The sequence below is a fragment of the Podarcis filfolensis genome (assembly GCF_964270895.1).
Source record: "Podarcis filfolensis genome assembly, chromosome: 1".
NCBI classification, from domain to species: domain Eukaryota; kingdom Metazoa; phylum Chordata; class Lepidosauria; order Squamata; family Lacertidae; genus Podarcis; species Podarcis filfolensis.
The window spans coordinates 10,889,379-10,912,642 of record NC_139604.1 but is presented as its reverse complement, the minus strand read 5'-3'; the positions used below and the strand labels follow the sequence as shown (position 1 = coordinate 10,912,642).

Here is a 23,264-nt window from a genome sequence, read left to right as displayed (position 1 = left end):
CTTTATTCATTAGATGCTATATTTATTTGTACTGCCACCAGTTCATGTGCCACAAGTCTAACTATGAGCATATTTCACAGAATGTCTCTCCTGAGCCTTGTAGGAAATTCAATGGGCTGATTCTTTTTGCAGCGCCTAGCCCCGCCGACAATATCGCTGCTGGTTGTAAATCTTTCTTGCGCTCCCTTTAAATTAAAAAACAAAAGATGCAGAGAGTTATGCCGCCTGCTGTTCACACTTGCCACATTCATCCAATTCCAACCTTTCTGAAGCATCGTTGAAAACGTAGGCCTAAAAAGAAAGAAAGAAATTTGACTGCAGCTTTGATAGAGAGGGCTTTGCTTCTCATCTAACAGGTTGCTGCAGCAAATAAATTCAGAAGTCATATAACCTTGGTGGTATTCCAGAGGGGCATGAGCAGCAATGTGCTGTGTGAGAAATAATACTTCAGAGGTTTTTTTTAAAAAAAACAGCAGCCAGGAAACACACAGAGAATATATAGCATCAGTCCCAGCGCTATTTTGCGCAAGGCCTCATAAAACATGATTGTGTCATATTTCTTGCTCACAAAGAAGCTGAATCATTCAGGCCCAAATTCCACACAGCGCTAGCACACCAATAATAATAATAATAATAATAATAATAATAATAATAATTTATTATTTATATCCCGCCCATCTGGCTGGGTTTCCCCAGCCACTCTTGCCAAAGTTGCTGGTATAAAAATGTAAATTATTTTTATCAGAATTATGGAGACATAACCACAGTTAAGTCTTATGTCTGAATGTCTAAGCCATGATTGCCTACAAAGCAGACTCGCTTACTTTCAATAATAATACTCTTATGGGCTTTCAGTGTATCTGATCAACACCTGAACTTCCCACAGGAATGCTTTTCTGCTATGATCTGGAAGAGAGTGTGAGCAACAGAGGCAGATAGTGGTGGAAATATATGAAGATATATTTTGGGTTGTTGTGCCCGTGTCCTGCTTGAGGACTTCTCAAAGGCTACTGTAAAAACTGGACCAGATGAGTTTGGGGGCTGATCTAGCAGGACTTTTCTCACGTTCCTATGACTTCTGCTCTGTTCTTGCTTTAAGTGTTCAGTTGTTTAATTTAATTTCATTGTAGACAGGTTGTACAATGGCAATAAAAGGTATTATTATTGTTTATTCCTGAAACATACAGCGAAGATAAAACACATCCAAGCACACCCAGTGATAAATAGATCTTCTGAATTTTAAAACTCTTACTTAAATAGCCTTGTTAAATGGGCCAAGTTCCTCTGGGGAAATTAAATTAATGAATCTAAATTTGCCATGTCCATTAACTTCTAAGGATTCTTGATAGAACAAGTGTTGACTACCAATCATAGGATGTGTCCAATGCTAGCCCTACTCAGAGTAAACCCATGGACAGTAGTGGACATAACGATCTTATACATACATCCTTTTATGTCCATTAATTTCAGTGAGTCTGCTCTGAGTAAGGATAATGTTGGCTCAAGTGATTGGTGAGGCTGCAGATCTTAAGATGAGGGTCAAGGGACCTCTTTGGCTTTTAAAAAAGGTGGCAATGAACTGCAATGCTTCTTTTGTGCTTGACTGAATTTTTCATAGGCTATAATAATTGCTTTACAAATACATGTCGATTGAACGTGCAGATCATTCCTCTCTGTTAGGTAAACAGCACCTTGCAAAACGTGAAGGAAGAGGATGTGGAAGCCAGAATGCGATGAAACTGATAGTGTAGTAGCTTATTTCAGGACTGTGGTCGTTTGACTGTTATAGTTTAATCTGTTTTCTTTTTTGGCAATAGAACTAACTGCAGCAACCAACGTTGAACTTATTATTGTTTTTTTCGGAGGGCCTACCAAATGATAAGTGAACGAATGTCACAACCACCTTATAAGGCAGTCTTCAAATTCATCTTCAAAGACAACAGCATGCTATTCAGTTTGCACATAGGGTTTGACGAAGGGATTATGGTATGGGTAACTTCTTCCCCCTTCTATTCAGTACTAAACAACAAAAACCACCCTGAATTCACTGTGGTGAAGGAAAGCATACAGTGCAGTATGCTTTATACAGGCAGTAAATAACTCTTGGAAACAGTCCCGAGAAGAGTTAAAAAAAATACACAATAAAATAAAACCCACAGAATGGTAGGGCTTTTCTTGACAGGTGGGGTAGAGGATAATATTGCACTTTTATAAAAATGTTAGATGCAGGAGTGCCAATTTGGCCCTGCAGTCATGGGTGCCATGCGGCGTGCAGGGCCCTGGCACCAAAATTTGTGGGTGCTCGGGCACCCAGGTCCCCAGGGAGTTGGCACCTAGGGTTAAATGTACATATTTATGTGGGTGTGGTAGAAGCAGGATGTGTTCAACCTCTTAAAGCATTAGCCTTAAAGCATTCGCTTTATATCCAGCCAACAAAAAGTGGTGTGGGTTGAAATACTTGCCCCTTCTTTGTCTTTTGCACTCTTTGCTGTTGCCCAGTCGCCTGGCCCCAGGTACGGATGGCCACATAATAGGAGCAACGTTGCTAGCTGTGTGAGCATTAAAGCTGCCTATGCCAAGGGCCTTCTCGGTGGCTGCTCCCAGACTTTGGAGCTCCTTCCCTGGAGAAGTTAGACTGGGTCTCCTCCCTTGTTGTCCTTCCATCGGCAGGTGAAGACCTCTTCTGATTGCAGCAGGCTTTTGGGAACTGACTAGTTTTATTGAAATGGCTGGTGCTATGCTGTTTTCATTGTAATCGCCTGTATGTTTTTAACAGTTCTTTCACATTTCTATAATTTTTTATTCTATGTTTATTTGGTCTTCAGTTATTGTTTCCACCCCTGTTTTTAGCTGTTCCTGTTTTATCTCTAAGCCGCCTTGAGTACCTGTCAGGGAGAAAAGGTGGGGAATGAATGAATGAATGAATGAATGAATGAATAAATAAACGACTACTAGGATCTCAAGGGACGTGGATGGTGCTATGGATTAAACCACAGAGCCTAGGACTTGCCAATCAGAAGGTCAGTGGTTCGAATCCCCATGATGGGATGAGCTCCCGTTGCTCTGTCCCTGCTCCTCCAACCTAGCAGTTCGAAAGCACGTCAAAGTGCAAGTAGATAAATAGGCACCGCTCCAGCGGGAAGGCAAACGGCGTTTCCGTGCACTGCTCTGGTTTGCCAGAAGCGACTTAGTCATGCTGGCCACATGACCCGGAAGCTGTACGCCAGCTCCCTCGGCCAATAAAGCGAGATGAGCGCCGCAACCCCAGAGTTGGTCACGACTGGACCTAATGGTCAGGGGCCCCTTTACCTTTACTTTTACTAGGATCATAGAATTGTAGAGTTGGAAGGCACCCTGAGGATCATCAAGTCCAACCCCCTGCAAGAATAATGATACAACACCGGTGTCTGAGCTTCCCATGCAGCATTCCAAGGGAACAGTTGGTTCTTAGCTGCTCAGTCCTCTTCAGATTGATTGAAATGTGATGAGTGAGCTTTTTGGATGCCTTTGCAATCATTCAACTTGAGTTGGACCATAGCTGTCAACTTACAGATTTGAAAATAAGGGACCAGCAGCCAAAATAAGGGACCTGCAGCCTCACCTGTTCCAGGCACTCCAGTCTTCCTCTCCTCTTGCAGTCTGGTCAAACTCATGCTGGTAGCTTCGAGAACACTGTCCAACCAACTTTGTAACCAGAGGTTTAACTGAATAGAATCTGAATCACATGCACCACAAGGCCTATGCAGCCTCAACTTAAGATGGCTCCCCGGCCTGGCTTTGCACTGCAAAGTTTGCAGCAGCACGTGCAACAAAATGGCGTCCAGCATTCAAAAAACCCCTCAGCTTGCATTAACTAGCCACACACAAGGCATGCAAGCTCCACCCCCCAGTCGTTCTTAGACTTCTTATTGGGTGAGCAACACAGCCAAGCAACACAGTTGGAGCCTCCCTCCCCCTGGCCGGCAGGTAGAGAGGGAGAGGAGCTGCTTCCTTTGAAATGTAAGGGACATAATTTAAGGGACATCCATCAATAAGGGACAGCAGCGGGACATGGCGCTGGAATAAGGGACCGTCCCTTCAAATAAGGGACACTTGACAGCTATGAGTTGGGCCGTTCTTTCCTTCTGTCTTCCCACCACCACACGCATACAAACATGCTCATCTCCAGGAGGAGGCGCTTATATTAGGGATGGCGGAACCAATCTAACTTGTTCGTCTTTTCTGTTGAGCTCTTCCTAGTTGAATTCTCTATAGAGGATCCCCTGAGGGCAAATTAGCTTTGCTATTGACCCTGTCGATGTTAAAAATAAAGCTGCAAAGTCTGGACCGCAATCCTGCATCGTTCTGCGCCCCAAGTTGCATGTGTGCAATGGAATTATTACCAGTTTTGTTTCAGATGGTCTGAAAGATGTTTCTCTTTTCATTTGCAGGGGCACGTGTCAATGCCAAGGACAACATGTGGCTGACCCCTCTGCACCGAGCAGTTGCTTCAAGGAGCGAAGTGAGTGATATATATATATAAACCACTGAGCCTCTTGGGCTTGCCGATCAGAAGGTCGGCGGTTCGAATCCCCGCAACAGGGTGAGCTCCTGTTTCTCTGTCCCAGGTCCTGCCATCATAGCAGTTTGAAAGCACACCAGCGCAAGTAGATAAATAGGTACCGCTGTGGCGGGAAGGTAAATGCCATTTTCATGCACTCTGCTTTCTGTCACGGTGTTCCATTGCGCCAGAAGTGGCTTAGTAATGCTGGCCACATGACCCGGAAAACTGTCTGTGGACAAACGCCGGCTCCCTTGGCCTGAAAGCGAGATAAGCGCTGCAACCCCATAGTCGCCTTTGACTGGACTTAACCGTCCAGGCATCCTTTACCTTTTAGCTTTAGATATCCAAGATATTCTGAAGTGTTGGTTTCATGTATTTCGTTGACAAAGTAAACCAAACAAATAATTTATGGACAGTATTGACCCCCCCAAAGCCATCTGTGTTCTAGAAAAGAGTTGTGGGCCGAAGCACAGTTTTTTAAAAAAATCAACAATTAATAACGCTACAGACTTGCGGTACTTGAAAAAGGAGTAGACATGCCTAGATATTTTAAAAATATTAAGTGGTTTAGAAATGCTTTTAAATAAAAATAGCTGAATAAATGTATTTTATTTATTAAATCACCATGAAACTAGAAGCATCCTAAGGCTCAGAATGTGATAGACTGAGGGGAAGAGGAGGGAAGAACATGGACCTTCTGCCCAATCTGCGGCCATATGGCTTAGCATTTGTGATCTGCAAAGAAAGAAAGAAAGAAAGAAAGAAAGAAAGAAAGAAAGAAAGAAAGAAAGAAAGATTGCTTGCTAGCTTGCTTGCTTGCTTGCAAGCCACAATCTGTAGGTAGTTAGCTGTCTTCTGCTTAGTGTTGTGCTGGTTATGCAAGTCTCATGCATTCAACTTTTAAAATATAGTTAGAAACATGGCAGGTGTTCCCCAAGGTCAAACTGGTTGTTAATTGCATTGCATACTTTGACCTCTGGTCACTCTTGTCTGCGACCAACTTGGGCCAAAACAAAGCAATCTGTGGCTTTCATGAATGAGATGCAAAAAACGGATCTCTTGTTTATTTGTATCCCATCAAACATGGCTCCATAGAACCCTTTTTAGTAAGCCTTAACATGGTTAACTGAATTTGCTCCTCAGGATTGATGAGTGAGGTCTTGGTTTACGAGTGCTGCTCCTAATTGTACTAGAAAGGCAATTAATTCGACTTGCCTTGGAACGTAAATATAGCAGGCACTTCTTATGAAAGATCAAGATTCAGGGTAGATATGGTAAGCAAATATGTCCAAATGTGTAGGGGAAGAGAATAAAAACCAATGGCAAGTAGGTGCTTAGCAAAGTTGATTAAAGCTGTGAATATGTTTGTGAGGAAAGCTGTGCAGCTGCTAATGGACTACTCAGTATAGTTTAAATCAGGGGTGGGAAACCTTTGTTCATCCAGATGTTGTTGGAGGTCATAGTGCTCTCTTGTCCAGGGATCAAGCTCCCAGACAACTGATCTAAACAAACCAGAATGTCCCAGACCACAGCTGGTTCAGTAGCAGAAGCGGGGATATATTTGCCTGCTTCCACCTGGTTGGTTAATTAATTGGCTGTAATCAAGGCCTTAGGCCACGAGGCTATTGCTAAAATTTCAGCTGGAACATTTAAGAAAGATATACCTTTGCGATGCTCGCTGGTTGCCCATTACTTACCTTGTATTATCTTTTTCCTGTCCACTGCCACTAAGGCGCACAGTCAAAAGCTGTAGGAAGGAAAAGTGTAGGTTTTGCTGAAAGCAAATTTTATTTTTAACTGAAGCAGAAATAGTTAGCCACTGCCTTCCAACATCCCGGCAGAGGACCTTCGTTAATGTGACACTTGATTTGTAGCGTAGCAGGAAGCAGAACACGGAAGATAATAAGACGCTGGAATAACCTTGACATAAATGGGACATTCCCTAGAGATTTGCTGGCTTAGGCTGCAGCCCTGTGCACAGTTAGGTTGGAGGCACACAGCAGTTTTCCAGACAGAGGGTATGATATAGCTGTTCTCCTACATACACATTTCATTTGTCCAGAGTTGTCTGTAATCACGCTGGTTTTAGAAGGACTGAGAAATCTTTCACAGCCTGTTTGAGAAGGGTGATATTGGGCTGAGTGTGCACATCCTAAATCAGGTCACCATCAACTCTGGGGAACCCCACCCCACCCCGATCCCCATCGTGATCTGGCTCCAGCCTTAGACTGCTTTAAATGCCATTGATGTCTATGGGAGTTAAGTGGTCTAGCTGCATGCAAGACTACTGCCGTCAGCATTGCTAGCTTTTAGGGAACAATGAGTGTCGCATGCTTTTAACTACAGTGGTGCCCCGCAAGACGAACGCCTTGCAAGATGAAAAACCCGCTAGACGAAAGGGTTTTCCGTTTTGGAGGCGCTTCGCAAAACGAATTTCCCTATGGGCTTCCTTCACAAGACGAAAGCCCATAGGGAAATCTCCAGGACGGCGGGGAAGCGCAGCGCGTCTTCCCCACTGTCCTCGGACCTCCTCCGAAGGCTGGCGGTGGGGCGGAGAGACCTCCTCCCGCCGCCAGCCTTCGGAAGGCTCCTCCGAAGGCTGGCGGTGGGGCGGAGAGACCTTCTCCCCGCGCCAGCCTTCGGATGGCTGTCCTGAAGATTTGCGGTGGGAGGAGGGTTTTCCTTCCCACCGCCAACATTCAGAATGCTGTTCTGAATGTTGGCGGTGGGGAGGAAAAACCCTCCTCCCACCGCAAGCCCCGGGAACAGAGGAGAAGCGCTGCGCGCCTTCCCCTCTGTTCCCGTACCTGTCCTGAAGGCTTGCGGTGGGGAGAAAAGCCCTTCTCCGCACCGCCAGCCTGGCAAGCGGTCTCCATAGGAACGCATTAATTGATTTTCAATGCATTCCTATGGGAAACCGTGCTTCGCAAGACGAAAAACTCGCAAGAAGAAAAAACTTGCGGAACAAATTAATTTCGTCTTGCGAGGCACCACTGTAGTTTGTTTTTATTACTCTGTATTCTATAACTGATATTTTTTAATGGTGTAAGCCACCTTAAATCCCAGCTTGGAAGAAAGGCAGGATATAAATACAGTAGTACCTCTGGTTACGGATGGGATCTGTTCTGAAGGCCCGGCCGTATCCGGAAAAGTCCATAAACAGAGGTGCCCTTCTCCGCATGCGCACGCGTGATAGAACGCTTCTGCGCACACACGCAGTGCACAGATCGCTTCTGCGCATGCGCGCTGCGTGCAGATTTCTTGTGTACATGTGCGCTGCGTGCAGATTGTTTGTGCGCATGCGCGCGCAGCAAAACCCGGAAGTATACACTTCCAGGTTTGCCGTGTTCACAACCCAAAGATTACGTACCCAGAGGGATACGTGAGGTACCACCCTTGTGGGCTTATAGCCGAATAAAGTATTATCTATCTTATCTATCTGAGGTACCACTGTATATTAAATTATTTTTTATGTGAACCTATCTTATTTGTACTTCCTGAACCAACGCATGAACCAAAATTATGCTTTCCTTTTAAATTTTTACTTTCTCTAAATTTTGCAAAATGTGTAAACGTGTACAAAAAAAGCATATTTAGGGGAAGTGGGCACAAAATGTTTATGTTAGTGAAAACAGCATACATAAATGTGTTACTTTAGGAGAAAACGACCTAAAAAAGGGATATCTTAGGAGCAATACATATACAAATGTGTACAAATTTTCATGTGAACTTAAAAAAAAAAAAATGTTCACTAGTGGAAATGGAGCAAACCGAATTTAAGATTGAGAAAAATGAGAGGCTGAGAGAAACTGAACTGGACAAGATTTGTCCATTCCTAAGAAAAACACAAAACAACCAAGCAGGACAGAATTTTCAGTGATTCCATCCTCTCATTCTAAGCTGTCATTTTTCTGTTTGCGTTTTCATCATCCAAACACTGAGTCGAGGCAATGCGTGCCGGTGAATTGGCTGCTGAGTGTGTCTTCTTTTGAAAAAGTTGCAAGCTGGCTTTTCTCCAGAGATGGAGGGAATTGCTTCAGCAACCACTGGAGCACTTGCCAAGCCTGGAGGCACAAATCCTTGGAGCTCATTTCTGAAGTCGAGGACTGTCGGGTCACTCCTGGAGTTTCCCAGCTGCCGGCTTCTGACAAAAGTCCAGTGAAAGAAATCTCTAATGGAATACAAATGCTTGGAAAGAAATGAAAGTTGGGGGGAAGGGGTCTGCACACAATAATAGCAAAGGTTAAACATCCAGCTATAAAAAGCAAAGAGGCACAGCTATTATCTCTATGACCCAGAATTGCAACCTACTGGGTTTGTTTCATATGTCAGAGCTGATGATTTCGATTTAATATGACAAGTATGGCTGACAAGATGGATTTGTAAACCCTTTAATATATATCGATTCTGAAGTCTAGCCCCCCCCCCCTTTGCTGTGAAACACTAAAATAGTGATGTGGAATGCACATTGTGTGACATAGGTGACAACTCCTGGGGGCCCTGGATGCCCGAACACCCACAAAATTCCCCATGAAGGGGCAGGGCACCCACAAATTTCAGTGCCAGGGCTATGCAGGCTGCATGGCACCCACAGCCCTGGGCACCCATGGTAGTGGGGCTAAGTTGACACTCCTTTTGTGTGCACAGTTTAGGAGCATTGTTTTTCTGGCATAACCTTCTTCCTTTGAGTACATGCATTCATGTACACTTATCGTTCTCCTTGTGGGGGACAGTTGGGCGTGCTGTTCTCCCGGTCCATGAGGTTGCACAGCTCCCCAGGCCTGTCCCACCAAACATCAATCAATATTAAGGTGCTTGATGTGTGGTGGTGGTACACGACCAGAGGCTGTGTACACGCACCGTATTTTTCACTCTATAAGACGCACCTTTCCCCCTTCAAAAATTAAGGGGAAATATGTGTGCGTCTTATGGAGCAAATGCAGGCCCCTTGGCTTCAGCGATAGCAATGCGAAGCCTCCGAAGCACAGAGGGAGAGCTCCCCCCGCGCTCTGGAGGCTTCGCGTTGCTTTCGCTGAAGCCGCCTGAAGCCCCTGGAGCGCAGCGGGAACTCCCGCTGCGCTCCGGAGGCTTCAGACAGCTATTCGCAAGCCTTCGGAGTTCCCGCTGCACACCGGAGGCTTGCGGATAGCCGCCTGAAGCCTGGAGAGCAAGAGGGGTCGGTGCACACCGATCCCTCTTGCTCTCCAGGCTTCGCTTCGCTGGAGAGGCGCTGCATAGTTTTCTCTCTCTGCGAAGCAGGAGGAGAAATGGAAGGGGCTCCATTTCTCCTACCGCTCCGCTGAAGGGGCGCTGCGCAGAGAGGGGGAAAATCCCCCCTCCGTTCTCCCCCTCCTATGGTCTGGTGCGTCCTATGGTCCGGTGCGTCCTATAGAGCGAAAAATACGGTAACTCAAAATTCAGCTAGGTCCTTTTTCTCAGTTCAGATCAAAGCTGGGCGGTGGTGGAAGGGGGGACCCCACACATCAAAATGCAACATTTGATGAGAAATGACAGGATATATACAGAATAGATATGGATTGTGGCTCACATCGTGTGGCTTCCCAGCGCATTGGATGCAAAGTGAATGGGTTGTGTGCGCAGCCGATATCTCAAATACCAAAGGGTTTTTTGTTTTTTTAATAGCGGTGGAATGATGTGGCCACAATGGAGGAGATTTGCACGTCTGATTTGCATTTATAATAAACGCTTGCTTGTAAGAATCTAACTGTGCTGCCTTTGTAGGAAGCAGTGCAAGTATTGATTAAACATTCGGCTGATGTGAATGCCCGGGACAAGAACTGGCAGACACCCCTGCATGTAGCAGCTGCAAATAAAGCCGTGAAGTGTGCCGAAATGATCATTCCGCTTCTGAGCGGCGTCAACGTCTCTGACAGAGGGGGTCGGACCGCGTTACACCATGCAGCTCTGAATGGCCATGTCGAAGTGAGTGGGCTTAATAGCGTGGGCTGCTATAGCTCGGGACCTTTTCATGTCAGTGCGTGGGAAGGCAAGCATTCTTCTTCGTTGCTATTCGTGGTGTTAGCCCCAAGTTGAGTGCCAGCATTATTTTATCGTAATGGATCAGGGGATAACTTTGTTGCAGGGGATAATAATAATAATAATAATAATAATAATAATAATAATACAACATCTGCTGTCTTTAGTCATAATTGGCCAATGACAAATTGTGATGAGCTTGACGTGGATGTTATAGAAACTCTCAATGGAATCTCAAAATATTCCTCTAGAATGAAGAGGGGAAAGAACCCCTACCTTTCCCGCCCCGACCTGGCCACAGTGATCCATGCGATGGTCACCTCCAGGCTTGACTACTGTAATGCACTCTACGCGGGGCTGCCCTTGAAGCTATCCCAGAAACTCTAGCGAGTGCAGAATGCTGCAGCGAGGCTCCTCACGGGGTCTCTGCCATGGGAGTATATTCACCCAGTGCTTTTCCAGCTGCACTGGCTCCCGGTGGCGTACAGGGTCAGATTTAAAGTGCTGGTTTTGACCTTTAAAGCCCTTCACGGCCTAGGACCCTCGTACCTACGGGACCGCCTCTCCTGGTGTGCCCCATGGAGGACCTCAAGGTCCCTATATAGCAACACCCTAGAGCTCCCGGGCCCGAAGAAAGTTAGATTAGCCTCAACCAGAGCCAGGGCCTTCTCAACACTGGCTCTGGCCTGGTGGAACGCTCTGTCTCATGAGACCAGGGCCTTGCGGGATCTGATTTCTTTCTGCAGGGCCTGTAAGACAGAGTTGTTCCACCTGGCCTTTGGCTTAGAATCAGTTTGATTCCCTTCCCTTCTTTCTTTTTCCTTTCTTCTTCCTGTGAAGAGGCAGCATCCTAATGTTTTAATGTTGTATTTTAATCTTTTTTAAATTGTATTTTAATCAACTTGTTTTTATTATTGGTTGTTAGCCGCCCTGAGCCTGGTCTTGGCTAGGGAGGGCAGGGTATAAATAAAAATTTATTATTATTATTGCTTAACTGTAAAGGTTTGGCTTATTTACAGGAAAAGCTTTAGTCAAAAGATAACTGGCACAGTTGAGCTGCACTTTTCTATAAGTTTTTAAAGCCTCATCTAAGATTGATTGGATGCTCTAAAATTTTGCTCATAAGAACTGATTGAATACTATATTATGAGAATTGATATTACGTTTCACAGCTATTTTTCATCAGAGCACTACATCACAAGTACCTCTATGACATAGCAGGCTTCATTAAATGGATTCCTGTGCTGTCCACAACAACTGATAATCGCTTCTTCCTTTTTTTTTGACGTTCCTTTGTTTGCTTGCTTCAGATGGTGAACTTGCTTTTGGCTAAAGCGGCAAACATCAATGCCTTTGACAAAAAGGACCGGAGAGCTTTGCACTGGGCTGCATACATGGGTAAGAGCTTCTTTTTAACTCTTTGACAAAAATGGCAATAACAGGAGAGGCAATGAGATTCTTTTAAACCCATTTAGAAATATGCAGATTGAAAGTTGCAAGCTCTTGAGAATTTGCACCATCGATATACTAGCCAAAACAGCTGGAAAACTTGGATTGCATTCCTTTAGAAAAAAATCCTTAGCATGAAAAGAAAGATGGTAATGGACACTACTGAGCAGTTGTCAGTTGAGCCTTCATGCAAGTTGTGCTTAAAAAAAAATCCCAACTCTTCTTTCTTGAACTTAATTAGCACATTTCTCGCGCTTTTCATTGTTTATGTCTTACTGCAGTTCATGTTACGGACGTGATGATTTTTCCAAGGCCATCTTCTGACTTGGATGGTTTCATAGTGACCCCAGTCTGATTCTTCAGTTTTTAGCCATTGAACTACAGTGATATTTGAATGGGGAAGTAGGGTTAGGGATGGATCACTCATACACATTCATTACTTGTTGACAGTAGCCTCATGTGCAAACTTGTATGAGTCCTTGTAGATTAAGCCACACAAATTGAATTTTCATATTATTTCATGCCAGCTCAAGCACAAAGGTATTGAAACAATATCTTTCAATTGAGACAGTTAACACATTTGGCTGAGGACTGTCAAGACAGAGCAACCAGGTTACGATAGATTGAAGAATGGTGTGAGAGCTGCCCTGTACTTATGTGAATGTTAGCAAGTTGAGTGTGCAAAGTTAATAATTAAAGCAGGGGTCAGCAAACCTTATCAGGAGGGGGCTGGTCCACTGTCCCTAAGACCTTGTGGGGGCCAGGCCCACCCCCTCCTGAAAGCATCCCCCCAAAAGGACTCCCCTCCCAAAAGGACCCCCCTGCTGCCACTCATGCTGCAGCTGCCGATGCCACCTCCTCTTTGGCAGCGTCATCGTCGTCCTCTGCCTCGGCCAGGGGTCCGTGGGATGCACAGCCCATGTTGCTGGCCTGGGCAGCGGAGGCAAGCCTCCCCGCCGTTTCCTCCCGCTCAGGTCTTGGCCATACGCAGCCACCTCAGCGGGAAAGAAGGGGCATCGCCTAGAGGCGTCTGCGGCTTTGGATTGGCTGCAGAAGCTCCTGCAGCCAATCCAAAGCCGCGCCAGCAATGCAGAAGTCAGTCCTCGCGTGGCGAGGCTGCCGCACCGGTTTAGCCCAGGGACTGACTGAGCGGGCGTCAGGGTCCGCAAGGTTTGCGGGCCGGATTAACGAGCCCAATAGGCCACATCCGGCCCACAGACCTTAGTTTGCCGACCCCTGAATTAAAGGAACATGTTGGTTCTACCAGTGCTCGGCTTGGGGCTCGGTCAGAAATCACAGGTTGTACAAACACAAGTCACTTACGTCTCTGCATAATCTGGGCAGGTACAAAGTGAGGGCGGAAATTAGATGCAATGACAAAAATGGGTTTTGCCGCAAAAAGAGCAATTCTCCCTCGTTTGCCCATAATGTGTACTTGTATGATGTCTTCATGTAAAAGTTACCTATTGCATTTCATCGCCTCTGCTCTAGTCTATTGGTTGCTGCTTGGATCTTAACATGGTGATGTCATATCACACACATCTGTAACTATATATTATGGATACATTGGACACAGAAGAGGTGGAGCTTGTCCATGGATGGCCTTTTCTTTTTGGTGGAATGTTTGTATTTATTGTTGGGTTCAGTTCTGCCTTCACTCATTGGCAGACCCAGGTAGGTAGCCGTGTTGGTCTGACGCAGTCGAAATAAATAAATAAAAATTAAATTGTCCTGTAGCACCTTAGAGACCAACTAAGTTCGTTCTGGGTATAAGCTTTTGTGTGCATGCGGAAGTGAGAGCTGGACCATAAAGAAGGCGAATAATTGATGCTTTTGAATTATGGTGCTGAAGGAGACTCTTGAGAGTCCCATGAACTGCAAGAAGATCAAACCGATCCATTCTTAAGGAAATCAGCCCTGAGTGCTCACTGGAAGGACAGATCCTGAAGCTGAGACTCCAATACTTTGGCCACCTCATGAGAAGAGAAGACTCCCTGGAAAAGAGCCTGATGTAGGGAAAGATGGAGGGCACAAGGAGAAGGGGACGACAGAGGACAAGATGGTTGGACAGTGTTCTCGAAGCTACCAGCATGAGTTTGACCAAACTGCGGGAGGCAGTGGAAGACAGGAGTGCCTGGCATGCTCTGGTCCATGGGGTCACAAAGAGTCGGACACGACTAAACGACTAAACAACAACAAGGTGCTACTGGAAATTTTTTTAATTCATTGGCAGACCTTCAGAGATGGCTTAATAATTCGGTCTTTCAGTGCAGCAGCCATACTAAAAAGCACTTGCACTTATTATTTGGACCAGCTAAGCTCAGTGTATGTGGACAGCAGGGACAACATTTGCTGCTTAAGGACTTGTCGTGAGCCTACCTGGCTCCTCACTGGCACAGAGCAATCTTCACAGTGGGAATCATTTGTCCATTATTGCTGGGCTGTTTCAGAGAAAATGTGCCCATGTCTCCCAGGGAGACTTCCACTTTCTGTGGTAGTTTATTTCTGGGCTCAGCGGGTACAAAGCCAGCAACTAGGTGGATGTCAACGATATGCTAGTGTACAGAAACACTGGAGGGGAAATTAATTCAAAATCATTGCCATTCTTTGAACGCTTCTAATTTTAGGAATGCTAGGTGTCAGGGAACTGTCATCTGAGACGAAGGAGGTGAAAGGGCTCATGGAGGGTGAGAGAGACCACTCAGCGGAGGAGGGGACCAGCAGGGGGAGAAGTGGAGTTACAAGGGAAAGTGAGTCGGAGGGAGGGCTCAGAGATACTTCAAGCGAGAACAGTGGAGAGGTTTCAGGACCTCCCGTAGGGACACCCACTCCTCGGCGGAAACTGTCACGCCGAGAGTCCAGAAGACGCGTTTCCGTTAAGGAGCTTTTATGCTGGAAGAAGTTCCGTAAACGCCCACTGTCCGATTCAACGAGCGATTGATGGAGCCATGCTTAAGGAGCTCCATCACAGACAGAGGTTTGGGAACTTAGCCAAACTCTGAGGGATCAGGATTTTACGCACAAGCAGCTCACCATCCCATCACAGCAATCGGACAGTCCCTGAAAGCAGCTTGTGCAGAGAGGCATCATGAGCAACCCAGCCGGAGCCGGAGGAGCAGCAGGAGCTGGAGAAGGTCCAACTCTGGAAGAAAGGTACAGAGTTTTGGAACTCCAGCTAGCAATGCAAACGGCGAGGCTAGAAGAAAGGAGGGCGCAGGATGCAGAAAAGGCAAAAGGCGCTACACTAGCAAGAAAGATGCCAGGAATGGTGCAGAAGTTTGGGGGGGACCCCAGGAACTACCAAGCCTTTAGGACAGAGATGCAGTATGCTCTCGAACTGCAGTTTAACGACTTTGCCGATGAGGCATCGCGAGTGGCGTTTGTGATTGGCCATCTCGAAGGGGGGGCGAGAGACTGGGTCCGGCCCCTGATGGCAGGGAATAGTGACATGCTGAAGGACGCGAGGAAGTTTTTTCGCGCCATGGATTTGATGTTTTCCAGCGAGATTGAACAGGGGCTGGTGCGCAGACAATTGATGGCTTGCAAACAGGGGAGCCGATCGGTTCGTGAGTACTGGACTGAGTTTACAATGTTGATACATAAATTGGGGTGGGACCTATCGGCGGAACCCATTCAAATGCTCTTTGAAGAGGGGCTTTCTTCGGCGGTGAAAGACGAACTTTCCCGGGCGCCCAGGGCGGAGTCTATGGACCAGCTGACCAAATCAGCGCTGACCATTGGAGCGCGCCAGGAGGCAAGAGCCTTGGAGAAGCGGGAGGGGAAAGGAGAGCGTTGGAGGGATTTCCGCATTCCAGAGATTCCAGAACCCAGTTTCCCGCCCGGAGAGCCGATGGAAGTTGGAACAGCGCGCGCGCGCGCAGTTTCAAATCCCAGTGAAGGGAGGAAGAAGGAGGGAAAGAGCGCCAAGAAATGTTACCTCTGCCAGCAGCCAGGTCACTTTGCCAGAGTCTGCCCGCAAAGAAAGGAATGGCAAGGGATGGCGGGAGCTGTTGGGGGGAAGGAGGAGGAAGTCCAGGAGCCAGTAAAAGCCAACGCCTGTCTGCCTCTGTCAGGGCACTGCAGACAGGCCAAGGAGCAGTAAAAGTGCCCACTCCGGAACCTCCGAGACCAGCTCTAGTAATAGAGGTGCTGCTAGAGCTGGCAAACGGATACCCACTAAAGACCAAGGCGCTGTTGGACTCAGGCAGCTCCTGTAATTTTATGAGCAAGGAGTTTGCAGCTGAACACCAGATACAGACACTCCCTTTAAGCAACCCCCTGCAGGTCACCACGATCGATGGGAGGGAGCTGTTGGGGGGAGAAGTTAGCCTACAGACCGTCCCAATGGTTATGAGGGTGGCAAGGCACACTGAAAGGATAGCGTTCAATGTAGCCACCCTGGGAGGGGCGCCAGTCATTTTGGGAATGAGCTGGCTAGCGTTGCATGACCCGCTAGTGGGCTGGCATCAGAGAGTGGTCTCCTTTGGGTCAGCACATTGCCTGGAACACTGCAAAGAGGGAAAGGTGCCAGAAGGGGCAAAAGCCTCCCTAGCAGGGATGGAAGTGGCGGACAAAGGGAAGGTGCCCAAACAATACGCTGACCTGAGCAAGGTCTTCAGCGAAAGGGAAGCAGATAAACTACCACCGCATAGAGACTTTGACTGCCAAATTAACCTGGTCCCTGGGGCCCAGCTCCCCGTGGGCAAGCTGTACGCCATGTCAGACAGGGAAATGCAGGAGTTGAGGGAGTTTATTGACAAAAACCTGAAGAGAGGTTTCATCAGAGAGTCCAGAGCGGTGGGGGGCAGCCCAGTGTTTTTTGTGGACAAAAAAAACACGGATAAACCGAGATTGATCGTGGACTACCGGCGGCTAAATGCCGTGTCAGAACCAGTGACTTTCCCCATGCCCAGGATTGATGACATTTTGACCAGGGTGAGGAAGGGAAAGATATTCACGAAACTGGACCTGAGAGGAGCGTACAACCTGATACGAATAAAGAAGGGGGATGAATGGAAGACAACGATGTTCACCCCCCTAGGGGCTTTCGAATATCTCGTTATGCCCTTTGGATTACAAGCAGGCTCCGCCTGTTTTCAATCGCTCATGAACCATGTACTGGGACCTTTGCTCTACAAGAATTGCGTGGCCTTCCTCGATGACGTGCTGATATATTCAGAGAATGAGGAGCAGCATGTAAAGGATGTCAGGGAAGTGCTGAGCCAGCTGCAAGCAAACCAGTTGTGGGTGAAATTGGAGAAGTGTCAGTTCCACGCCAAGGAGGTGGAATTCCTGGGGTACCGCTTATCAGACAAGGGATTAGCCATGGATCCAGGCAAGGTACAGGCGGTGCTGGAATGGAAGACACCGAAAACGAGAAAAGATGTGCAAAGGTTCTTAGGGTTTGGGAACTTTTACCGTAAATTCATCAAGAACTTTGCCCACTTAACGGCTCCCATCACGGACTGTCTAAGCAGCAAGAAGAAATTCGTTTGGACGGCGGAGGGGGAGCACGCTTTTGAGGAATTGAAAAAGGCATTCGCTTCGGAAGAACAGCTCCTGCATGTGGATTTACAAAAACCCATGAGAGTGGAAACTGATGCCTCAGACCGGGCGGTGGGGGCGGTGCTGCTTCAGCCAGGGAGCAATAAGTCGGAATGGAGACCGTGTGCCTTCTTTTCGCGTAAGCTGAACAAATCCGAGAGGAATTACACGGTATATGACCGAGAACTACTCGCCATTCACGAAGCGTTCCGGAGATGGAGACACTTACTAATTGGCGCACAGCATAAGGTGCAAGTGTGTACGGACCACAAGAATTTGGAGTATTGGAGAACGGCACGAGTGCTCAACCAACGACAAGTGAGATGGGCCCAGGAGTTCTCCAAATTCCATTTTGAAATCTGCTATGTGCCAGGTCCAGAAAACATCAGAGCGGACGCTCTCTCTCGCAAACCTGAATATTTGGAGGGGGAGGGAGCGCCAGAAGAGAGACATATTATCCCAGAGGACCACTGGGTGTGTGGTGCGGCCTGGGTGGGGCAAAGAGAACTGGTAGAGGGAACGGTAAATGATGAGTACGCCCAGGAGAAGCTCAGAGGTTTAAGGAGAGAGGGAGAAGACCCCGGAGGTTTTGAAGAAAGAAACGGGGCATTGTATTATAAAGGGGCGCTATATATACCCGAAGGGGAATTGAGGGGGAGAGTACTCAAACAGCTGCACGACAATCCCACAGCGGGGCATTTTGGGCAACACAAGACCATGTGGTTGGTGACCAGGGAGTTTTGGTGGCCCAAGGTGAGGGAGGATGTACGGGAGTATGTGAGAAGGTGTGACCAATGCCAGAGAGCCAAAGGAGAAAGGCGGGCACCAGCGGGGTTATTGGAACCGTTACCCACACCAGAACGACCGTGGGAGGCGGTGTCGATAGATTTTATGACTGATCTGCCCAAATCCCAGGGGAAAACCGCCATACTAGTCGTGGTAGACCAGTTAACTAAGATGGGTCACTTTGTAGCTTGCTCACATGCAGTCGCGGCGGAAGAGACAGCAAAATTGTTTGTAGAACATATTTTTAGGCTGCATGGCGCCCCCTTGAGGCTGGTTTCCGACAGAGGGAAACAGTTCACGTCCAGATTCTGGAGGAAGCTTATGAGCTTGTTGCACGTAGAGGTCAACTTTTCGACTGCCAGGCACCCTGAGACCAATGGGCAGGCGGAGAGGGCAAACGGTATCCTTCAACAATACCTGAGGTGTTATGTCAATGACAGAGAAAACGATTGGGTCGAAAAGTTGGCACTAGCGGAATTTGCTTACAATAATGCAGAGAATGTGTCCACAGGGATGAGCCCCTTTTTGGCTAATTATGGGTGCCACCCCAGGGCGTTTCCAGGGGAAGGAGGAGAGAGATGGAGTGTTCCGGCCGCTGAACTTTTTGTAGAAGAAATGGAAGCGATCCATCGTCAACTCCAACACAACTTAGAAAGGGCCAAAGAAGAATATAAGAGGCAGGCAGACAAGAGCAGAAGGGAAGGTGAAACAATTAGGGTGGGGAGTCGGGTCTGGCTATCAACCCAAGGGTTGCCGTTCAAGGGGAGTTGCAAGAAATTGAGACCCAAAAGATTGGGACCATTTGAGGTCATCCAACAGGTCAACCCAGTGGCTTTCAGACTCCGGTTACCGAACCACATGAAACTGCACCCAGTATTCCACAGGTCATTACTGTCACCATACAGGGGGGAAGGTGAAGGGGTGTCCACACGGGGGCCAGCCATAGAAGAAAGGGAAAGCCGCAACTATGTGGCGGAAATCATCGACTCCAGGTGGAAGGGTAATCAGGTGGAGTATTTGGTCGCGTGGGAAGGGGAACCGGAGTCGGAAAACACCTGGGTGAAGGCAGAGGAGGTCCATGACGAGGTCTTGATCGAAACGTTCCACCAAAGGTTCCCCAGGAAACCTCAGACAGTAGCGAGGTTCCGGAGGGAGTACTTTGGCACCACCGACGATGAGGAGGAACTGGAGGGATTCAGGGAATCGGAGTTGGAAGGGGGTACAGACTCCGAGGAGGAGGAGTACTTGGAAACCGGGAACAGCAAAAGGTGGAGGGAAGTGTTCGAAACTTCGGAAGATGAGGGAGGTTCCTTCAGGGGTTTTGCTCCCTCGCCTCCCGCAGAGGAGGGGAGGGAAGGGGGTGAAGGGGGCCCTAGAGGGGAGGTGGATGTCAGGGAACTGTCATCTGAGACAAAGGAGGTGAAAGGGCTCATGGAGGGTGAGAGAGACCACTCAGCGGAGGAGGGGACCAGCAGGGGGAGAAGTGGAGTTACAAGGGAAAGTGAGTCGGAGGGAGGGCTCAGAGATACTTCAAGCGAGAACAGTGGAGAGGTTTCAGGACCTCCCGTAGGGACACCCACTCCTCGGCGGAAACTGTCACGCCGAGAGTCCAGAAGACGCGTTTCCGTTAAGGAGCTTTTATGCTGGAAGAAGTTCCGTAAACGCCCACTGTCCGATTCAACGAGCGATTGATGGAGCCATGCTTAAGGAGCTCCATCACAGACAGAGGTTTGGGAACTTAGCCAAACTCTGAGGGATCAGGATTTTACGCACAAGCAGCTCACCATCCCATCACACTAGGGAACTCAGTCAGTAACCAACCTTTAAGGGTTAGCTGTAATTAACAAGAGCATCGTCGATAAATAAAACAAGAAACAAAACGAAAACCCTCTATATCTGTGCACTGTGAAATTTAGCAGAACAAAAGCGAGTCATTAGTAATCCTTTTTCTAAAATCTTTACTTTTCCAGCTGTGCATTCAGCACATTCCCTCACAGTTTTACTGTTAAGGCCATATGTTACCAGTCTTGCCGTTATTAGAAAAATAATCCAAGTATTTTGCTAGGAATATTTGGTAACAGCGAGGGTGTTTTGATTGAGGTTTGAAGCTTTTAGGGACCTTTTCGTGAATAGACTTTCTGCATGCGAAAAGAAAAGCCTCATTATTGGGATAGTTCTGTGTTGTATATGTGACTTGAGGAGAGGCTGAAACCAGAAAGACACAGTTAATGATAACCAGCTGTGAACGTTTCTTTGTCTGAATGAATGAGTTCTTGAATCTGAGTTGCGTTGAAACATGAAGCAAAGCTGAAGGTGGAATTCAATAGATAACTACTCAGAATTATTTCTATATTTCTATATGCACATACTCATTCATAGGAATACCTGTTTTAGTTCTTTGAAACGTGTTGGTTTTGCACCCCTTTTTTTCTTGGCTTAGGATTCTGCATGTTCATTCCACCAAAAGTTCCTTTAGACAAAACTGTTCAAGAGAGAGGGCTACAAAAGCGTCTTTGTCTTGACTGATGCCATTCATGCAGCTGGTTCAATAGATGATATTAATAATGTACTATTTTTGGAGCCTCCTAACGTTGTCATGCTGATTTGTCACTGGCCCATTGAATAAAGGGAAAAGTAAGAAAAAATTGTCTGCAAAATAAACAGAGGGAATATGGAAGAACTGGGTAATATAGACCTGCTCTATGGGTCTGTGTCCCCCTCTCACCCTCCAGACAAGGCATGACACCTGTGATTATTATTATTTCTATGTCTGGTGTACACACCCACCCACACCCTAATCTTGTGTTAATAGAGTTGGCCAAAGTCTTTCACTACCCTAGACAGAGAAGCAAATCAATCTCTCTCTCTCTCTCTCTCTCTCTCTCTCTCTCTCTCTCTTTCTTTCACTCCATGAAAGGACCATAGTTCCCAATGCTAGTGAATATATTTTGACATCTAAGGCAGAAAACCTCCCTCCCTGGCAGTAAAAATACAATAAAAAAAACGAACAATGAAGAATTTGATGCCCTTTCATGACTTCTACGATCTGTGATAATGAGAAATACATTCAGCTTGCTTCCTAGTCAACCTGTGAACACACTAGAATGTGGTTTGACATTTCTCCAAGGCAAATACAGTGTGTTTTTTCAAAACATTTGCCCCCGTTTTGAAGTTTCTCGCTGCAGAACTGTGTAGAAGGGAGAGGGTCCAACAGTGACCCACAATACATTTTTTGGTGGATTATCTAGTAACTACATATTTTTTGCATTTTGCTACATTGGAAGACCTTGATCAGAGCCACGACATAACTTCAAAGAAAGATTTTAAGCAGGAATGTATACAAAGGATCACAATTGTATCTGCTATGCATGTTGGAAGGTTGTTAGCTCCCTATACATTTGGGCAGCTCTTGACATATCATAACCAAATTTTGTATGATGGTTCCTGAGATCAAGGAGCAAGCTTTTGTCTGTTTGGATATAACTGGATGCCATTTTAAATCAAGATGGCAGACTGAAACTTTCAAAACTGCACTGGTTTTTTGTTTTCTAAGAATTCCCAGGTAATGCTGGGTACGAGGCTGCCAGTTTGTTGTAACTTAATTGTTAAGAGATCTATTCTTTGTGAATTTAAAAAACGCAGTGGTGGACCACTGGAATTCTTGTTTCTTTTTCTTTTTTAATAACTTTTTATTCAAAATTAAAACAAAACATATTATCCAGAAATATATCATCCTTATTCATAGAATCATAGAATCATAGAGTTGGAAGAGACCACAAGGGCCATCGAGTCCAACCCCCTGCCAAGCAGGAAACATCATCAGAGCACTCCTGACATATGGTTGTCAAGCCTCTGCTTAAAGACCTCCAAAGAAGGAGACTCCACCACACTCCTTGGCAGCAAATTCCACTGTCGAACAGCTCTTACTGTCAGGAAGTTCTTCCTAATGTTTAGGTGGAATCTTCTTTCTTGTAGTTTGGATCCATTGCTCCGTGTCCGCTTCTCTGGAGCAGCAGAAAACAACCTTGCTCCCTCCTTTATGTGACATCCTTTTATATATTTGAACATGGCTATCATATCACCCCTTAACCTCCTCTTCTCCAGGCTAAACATGCCCAGCTCCCTTAGCCGTTCCTCGTAAGGCATCATTTCCAGGCCTTTGACCATTTTGGTTGCCCTCCTCTGGACACGTTCCAGTTTGTCAGTGTCCTTCTTGAACTGTGGTGCCCAGAACTGGACACAGTACTCCAGGTGAGGTCTGACCAGAGCAGAATACAGTGGCACTATTACTTCCCTTGATCTAGATGCTATACTCCTATTGATGCAGCCCAGAATTGCATTGGCTTTTTTAGCTGCCGCGTCACACTGTTGGCTCATGTCAAGTTTGTGGTCAACCAAGACTCCTAGATCCTTTTCACATGTACTGCTCTCAAGCCAGGTGTCACCCATCTTGTACTGCTCTCAAGCCAGGTGTCACCCATCTTGTACTGCTCTCAAGCCAGGTGTCCCCCCCCATTTTTCCTCCCTCCCCCCCACAGAACCCGCCCCCCACCCCCCACTTCCCTCAGTTCCAGTCTTTGATTTCTCTAAAAATGCTGTTTTCTGCATGTTATACAGTTGTATAGATCCTCAAACTATTTAGCTGATTGTTATCAATAAAAAGTTTGTGAATGTTTATTCAAAGCCAGCCGAGGAGTCCAATTCGCTTTGCTGCATCTTCAAATACTTTGTAAAGGGTTCCCATTCATCTTTCAAGTCACAGTTATCCTTGTCCCGTAGCTTGTATGTCAGTTTTGCCAGTTCTGCATAGTCCATCAATTTTTCTTGCCATGATTCTTTAGTTGGGGTTTCTTCAGTCTTCCATCCTTGTGCTATTAAAACTCTCGCGGCCGTTGTCGCATATATGAAGATGTTTCTCAGCTTTTTTGGCTGCCGGAATTCTTGT

General features: G+C 46.7%; 1 protein-coding gene across 14 annotated transcripts in view; it reads left to right on the top strand.

The window, feature by feature from the left end:
- ANKRD44 (ankyrin repeat domain 44) overlaps positions 1–23,264 on the top strand; it is a 161,608-nt gene that overhangs the window by 75,828 nt on the left and 62,516 nt on the right. For all 14 annotated transcript variants that reach the window (XR_014551372.1, XM_083627462.1, XM_083627463.1 and 11 more), the window contains exons 4-6: positions 4,431–4,501; positions 10,286–10,486; positions 11,851–11,938. Coding sequence is in view for 13 of the 14 variants with exons in the window: in XM_083627462.1 (XP_083483588.1) it covers positions 4,431–4,501; positions 10,286–10,486; positions 11,851–11,938 (360 nt within the window). In the remaining variant the exon portion in view is untranslated. The remainder of the gene's footprint in view (positions 1–4,430; positions 4,502–10,285; positions 10,487–11,850; positions 11,939–23,264) is intronic.